The sequence below is a fragment of the Camelina sativa genome, chromosome 11 (assembly GCF_000633955.1).
Source record: "Camelina sativa cultivar DH55 chromosome 11, Cs, whole genome shotgun sequence".
NCBI classification, from domain to species: Eukaryota; Viridiplantae; Streptophyta; class Magnoliopsida; order Brassicales; family Brassicaceae; genus Camelina; species Camelina sativa.
Genome location: NC_025695.1, coordinates 47,810,680 through 47,817,599, shown reverse-complemented (window position 1 = coordinate 47,817,599; position 6,920 = coordinate 47,810,680). Strand labels below are relative to the sequence as shown.

The following is a 6,920-nucleotide window of genomic DNA, read 5'->3' as shown; positions in this document are numbered from 1 at the left end:
AAAAAAAAAAAAAAAAAAAAAAAAAGTACAACTAGTTAAGTGAAGTCAATAAGAAAGTTGGAACGATTCAGTTTGAATACACAGTTCGAGTGAATCTAATCATTGGTTGAAAATGATTAAAAGGAATAAGAGTAGTAAGGATGATTATATAACAGTGGTTGACTTTGACAATAAAGAAAAAAAGACAAGTCAATGATATTATGCCATCGAAGTAAATTGTCCCTTGGTGGTTTCATTAAACAGAACATCCTCAGTCATTATATGCTCTCTTATTTTTTTTTCCACCGACTGTAGTGGCTTATCTCTTTACCATAATATAGCTTTTTAAATATATATTCAAGGAAATTTTGTTAAAACATTCATAATATTAGTAGTATTTTTTTCAAATGATTATCTCTATGCAGCAAATTTTTAAGTTCATTGTATACAAATTTTGATCGAATTCATTTCATAAAAGGATATAGAAGAATAATTCTCTACTTGACTTTTATGATTTTAAAATAATTTAAAATCAACTAAAATAAATCTCAATAAAATATTTTTTGGTACATACTATTCCTACCAATATTTTGTGGTCAGTTAAATAGTTTATTGACCAAGTCTATATAATCATTAAACATCATTATCTTGCTCCCCCATTTGATTTCCTTTGACAAAGTATATATGCATAATCGTATATATAGTGTCGATTTTTGTAATCACATTCATAACATCAACATGTAGATATGTAAACGCGACTACAAAATATCATATGCAAATGTAAAATTTATATTTTAAAACATGAATAAATGTCAGTCTATAAATAAGTTATTAACGATTCACAAATCTAGAAAACTTTGTAAACTACATACATGTCCAACGCATTAACAAAAAAAATGATATTTCTATAACTTCCATTATTTCAAGCTCTCTCAAATGTTTTATCTTTTCTGACGACGAAAATAAATATACAACCAAAAGACCTACAACTTCAAGCTAATAAAAAAAAAAGAATGATTAAGTGCATACAAGTTGTGATTTAACGGCTACACACGTGGTTTCGTCATCAGAAATTACACATATACATGCCAGCTACACTACAACAAATATGTACATTGATAGCAGACGGATATAGCTCATTTTCCGTCACTGCTATGAAAGATGAGATTTTTTTTCGCTTACTTTTTAATAGCATCTTATTAACGCTATGATAGGAAAATTATGTAGCGGGAAACAAAAGTGACTTTTGTCCGCCAATACTTAGTGAAATTATTCACTTAATCGCCAAATAAAAAAAAAACCCAAAAACTCGACACACTCTCTCTCTCTCTCTCGTTACAACCTAAGCTCAACCTAAGAAGATTTCTTCTTCTAAATTCTCTGTGTGTGCTCAAATTCTTCTAAATTTCTTATCAATTCTTCAGTTTTATCGCCGTTTGTGAAAAGCCCCAATTTCGCCGTTTGTGAAAAGCCCCAATTTCGCCCTAAATCTCCATATCCATCGCAATTGATAGCTCGAATCCATTTTTGAGGCATGTCTTTCTTCTTCCTCCTAATTTCGTTATTTGTTTCGATTATTTGTGATTTCAAACAGCTTTTGATTTCGATAAGGGTCAGATTTAGTTATCTGTTTTGTTAGGGTTCGATTTATCTAGATTTATTTCGTTATCTGTTTTTTAGGGTTCGATTATTTACAGATTTTGAGAATGTGGAGTTTCGAATCCATCTGTTTTGTTAGGGTTCGATTATTTACAGATTTGACTCAAAAATAGCTTTTGGATTTGAGTATTTGCGCCTTCATAAACTGAACGATTTTTTTTTTTTCCCAAGTGTTGGTGATTGAAATGTTGGGGAACTGAAGCTTCTCATTTCTCTGTACTCACACAACAGGTTAGTATCACTCAACCAATAGTTAAACATTATTATTACACACGAATATTGGTGATTGCTATGTTTTGTCCTTTGAGTCTGATTCGTATAAATAGTGATTAGATTAGTGAGATTTTACACAGTTAGATATTGGTTTAAGAGCATCTGTATGTGTCTGAAGTAGTGCAGTATTGTCTGAATTGTTGCTTAATGTGAGCTTTGTATAATATGTATCTCTATTTTATCTATAAAGGTTAAAATTTATATTATAACATATAATGTTGGACAAGGCATGGGTGCATCTATGCAGGTAAGGAATTATATTTCATAATTAGGTTTTATTTTGGGTTTGGATACTTTAAGATGTTCTTTTAGTTATGATTTTTTTCTTTAATTATCCATTGAAGAGCTGATCCTGGTTATAAAAGTGGAGCTTGGAAATTTGTAAGGGATGTGTCTGCGGCTTTAGGTGACATAGAAATGATAATATGTCCTTGTAAAGACTGTCGTAATGTAGTACGACAGTTAAACAGTGTTGTGGTTGAGCATCTTGTAATAAGAGGGATGGATGAGGCATACAAGGTGCATAGTGATTGGTATCATCATGGAGATGTGAAGTCAGTAGATGAATTTCAAAGTAAACCAACTCAGTGGAATGAGGAAGTTTTTGAGTTATATAAAGCTGCTGAATTTTTTGATCAAGAGTTGGCTTTTAGAGGTGACTTAGCTGACCAACCTGTGGGCGACTTAAGTGAGATTGCAGAGGGTGAGGACCAACAAGAGGATGAGTTCCTTGCAAAGATCCGGGATGCTGAAACCCCACTATACCCTAGCTGTTCAAACCACAGCAAGTTATCGGCTATTGTGACTTTGTTTAGGATTAAGACACATAATGGCTGGTCGGATAAGAGCTTCAATGAACTGCTTCAGACATTGCCAAGCATGTTGCCAGATGGTAATGTCTTTCACACATCATTGTATGATGTCAAGAAATTTTTAAAGAGCTTTCATATGGGATATGAAAAGATCGACGCATGTGTTAATGATTGCTGCCTCTTCAGAAAGAAGTTAAAGAAGCTTGATAAATGTCCCAAATGTAATGCTTCACGGTGGAAGACTAATAAGCGGACTAATGAGGTAAAGAAAGGTGTCCCACAGAAAGTATTAAGATATTTTCCAATTATACCAAGGCTGAAGAGAATGTTCAGATCAGAGGACATGGCTAAGGACTTACGGTGGCATTACACTAACAAGAGCACTGATGGAAAACTTCGACATCCAGTAGATTCTGTTACATGGGCTCAGATGAATGAGAAGTATCCTTCATTTGCAGCTGAAGAAAGGAACATACGGCTTGGGCTGTCCACAGATGGATTTAATCCATTCAACATGAAGAATAGTAATTATAGTAGCTGGCCTGTGCTATTGGTAAACTACAATTTGCCTCCTCACCTTTGTATGAAGAAGGAGAATATAATGTTGACATTATTGATTCCTGGTCCACAACAACCAGGTAATAATATTGATGTCTACCTAGAACCTCTTATTGAGGATTTGAATCATCTGTGGAAGAATGGAGAGCTAACGTATGATGCTTTTAGTAAAAGTACATTTACTCTAAAGGCAATGCTTCTCTGGACCATTAGTGATTTTCCTGCGTATGGAAATCTTGCTGGTTGTAAAGTAAAAGGTAAAATGGGATGTCCTATGTGTGGGAAAAATACTGATAGTATGTGGTTGAAGTTTAGCAGGAAACATGTCTACATGTGTCATAGAAAAGGTTTGGCTCCAACACACAGATATAGGGAAAAGAAGACTTGGTTTGATGGAAAAGTTGAGCATAGGAGAAAGTCAAGAATTTTAACTGGTCATGAAGTTCATCAGAATCTGAAAAACTTCCAAAATGATTTCGGAAATGTGAAAAAGGCTGGGATGAAGAGAAAGAGAACTGTCTATAAAGAACCAGTGTTTGACAGTGATGATGATGAAAGTGAATCCGATGAAGATGAGGAAGTAGAAGTAGATGAAGATGAGTTATCAAGGTGGAAGAAAAGATCCATTTTATTTACTCTGCCTTATTGGGAGGATCTACCAGTACGGCATAATTTGGATGTAATGCACATAGAAAAGAATGTGACTCACAGCATTGTATCCACATTGTTGCATTGTGGAAAATCTAAGGATGGTCTTAATGCTCGTAAGGATCTTCAACATCTTGGTCTAAGAAAAGAGTTGCATCCTACCACAAAAGGAAAGAGAACATATCTTCCAGCAGCACCTTGGTCTTTGTCCAAGAATGAGAAGAAGATTTTTTGCAAACGACTATTTCATTTTAAAGGTCCAGATGGATACTGTTCTAATATTTCAAGAGGAGTTTCAGTAGAAGAGTGTAAGGTAGGAGGTCTGAAATCACATGATTATCATGTCTTGATGCAACAGCTTCTCCCGGTTGCACTTAGAGGATTGTTACCAAAAGGTCCTAGAACAGCAATACTACGGCTATGCGCATTCTTCAATCATTTGTGTCAGAGAGTTATTGATATTGAGGTTATTACAGTATTGGAAGCTGAAATTGTAGAAACGCTTTGTATGTTTGAAAGGTTTTTCCCTCCAACCTTCTTTGATATCATGGTACACTTGACTGTTCATCTAGGAAGAGAAGCTAGACTAGGAGGACCTGTGCATTTTAGGTGGATGTACCCATTTGAGAGGTATATGAAAGTTCTAAAAGATTTTGTAAGAAATCCTGCAAGACCAGAGGGTTGTATAGCAGAGTCATATCTTGCAGAAGAAAGCATGCTGTTTTGTAATGAGTTTCTGAAAAAGACAACCAATGTAGAAGAAAAACCTGAGAGGAATGTAGAGTATGTGAACAGCTCTATATTAGAAGGTCGTCCAATATCAGCAGGAACGTCATTCACTCTTACTGAAATGGAGAAGAATATAGCCCATCTTGCTGTCATTCAAAATACAGCTGCCTTTGATCATTATGTGGAGTAAGTTACTTGTGTATTTCATTCCTTATAAATTATAAGGTCAAAATTATGCTGCTGATAGTTTCTTTTCGTATTTATGATTTGGTAGTATGCATTTGCAATATCTACAAGACTCAAATCCAAGGTGTAGACGTGATGCAACATATTTATGGTCTATGCATTCTAAGAATTTTGCTGCTTGGTTAAAAGGACAGGTGAGTAAAGTTATGAATTTGATGAGTCTGTTTATAAATCTATAGTAGACTCATTCATAATTTTGATTAGTCTGTTTAATTTTGTAGATATCTATTACTTCTGATGGACATGAAGACATAGTTAAATGGCTAGCATATGGTCCACGGTGTACTGCAAGGTCCTATACTGGTTATATAGTTAATGGACAACGTTTTCACACATACTCACTTGAAAGGCAGAGTCAGAACAGTGGTGTTTATTATGAGGCAACGGCTATGTGTAGATCTAGTGCTAAGGATACTTCACAAGTAGTTGATTTGGTGTCATATTATGGGAGAATTACTGACATCATATTGTTGGACTACCATGTGTTCTATGTGCCGATATTTAGATGTAACTGGGCAGTAAAAGGTAATGGAGTTAAAGTGGAAGATGGGTTCACACTTGTTAACTTAAATCAGAGCCAAGTAAGCTTTCAGAAGGATCCGTATATTCTAGCATCTCAAGCAAAGCAAGTATTTTATTCAAGTGAAGATGGATCAAGTTGGTCTGTTGTTATGAGAGGTGCTTCAAGAAGATATAGTAAAGAAGATGTTCAGTCTGGAAATGCAGATATAATTGGTCCATTGCCAGTAGATGTTGACATGGATACTGAAATGGATGAAGCTGAATATGCTAGATCTGATTGTGAAGGCATATATGTGNGAAAACGCTATCAAAGACCTATGATAGCGTTTTTCTCTGGTTAACAATGTGCATATTTGTTGTAGTGCTACGAGTATTATATATATATAAAATTTTATGTACTTATGTTATTACTTGTTAGTTGTTACTACTTACTCGTTAATTACTTCAGTTTAGGTAAGTGATTAATTAACTAACTAAAGCCATCAGCATCTATATTTGTTTTGTATCTCCCCCATGCATGCATAAACCTACTATTGTCCAACGGTTCAAACCTAAAAGATTCTATGGCGGTGAATACTTTAAAAATTTTAATTTTGTTCATCGAATGAATAGTATTACCAGCTAATCCAAAAAAAATAGAGAAACAAATATACCATTCTATATAACAGACGATTTGATAATAGAAAAAGTCAACTATGCCCGTTACATTTTCTGATTTTCATTATCCCTAACCACAAAACGTTCTGACCAAAACTTTGTAAACTATATTATCGCCACGCAATTCATCGAGCTAATCTATGAAGCAATATTTGACCCTAATATATAGAACACACATCACTATATATTGTGGTATCAACTTGTATCGGAGAATTTCCTTTTTAAGCCAATTGATAATTATTTCATCATAAACAATTTGCGTTTAGTGTTTCTTGAAAAGATTTGATCATTTTTCCTAGTATTGTAAAACCCATCAATCAAGTACAAAGTTTGCCAGTTTAGCTAAATGTTCAAAAAGCACTAAGTGATTTGTTCTCCAAAAAAATTAAGATGCTTTTCGTTAATACCATTCACCGTATAGGTACGACTTGAACAAACTTTGATTCTCTTACCAATCATCTACAACTTAAAACCAAGATAGCTTCGCTCAAAGGGAAAAAAAATAAAAATAATCTATATATAATAGCAAACCCACTTTTTTGTGTTAACTTTTAATCCAACGGACGAGATTAGTTACAGTTTTAATCCAACGGTTTAAAATTATTAATCGTGTTTTTTCGTCGCACTCCCATCTTTCAAAAATCACACCTCTTAGTCTTTGCATCTCTTTGTTGTACCTCCTAGTTTCAAAATCACATCCATTAATTTTTACACCTTTTAAATCACACCTCTTAGTCTTTGCATCTCTTTGTTGTATCTCCTGGTTTCAAAAATCACATCCATTAATTTTTACACCTTTTAAATCACACCTCCTAGTCTTTGCATCTCTTTGTTGTA

The 6,920-nt window shown here is 34.0% G+C and overlaps 1 protein-coding gene across 1 annotated transcript; it reads left to right on the top strand.

Moving 5' to 3' along the window:
* LOC104729065 lies at positions 1,386-5,767 on the top strand. Its single transcript, XM_010447962.2, has 4 exons — positions 1,386-1,869; positions 2,256-4,844; positions 4,933-5,038; positions 5,126-5,767. Exons 2-4 carry the CDS (start codon positions 2,329-2,331, stop codon positions 5,765-5,767), a joined length of 3,264 nt encoding a protein of 1,087 aa, XP_010446264.1. The 5' UTR covers positions 1,386-1,869; positions 2,256-2,328.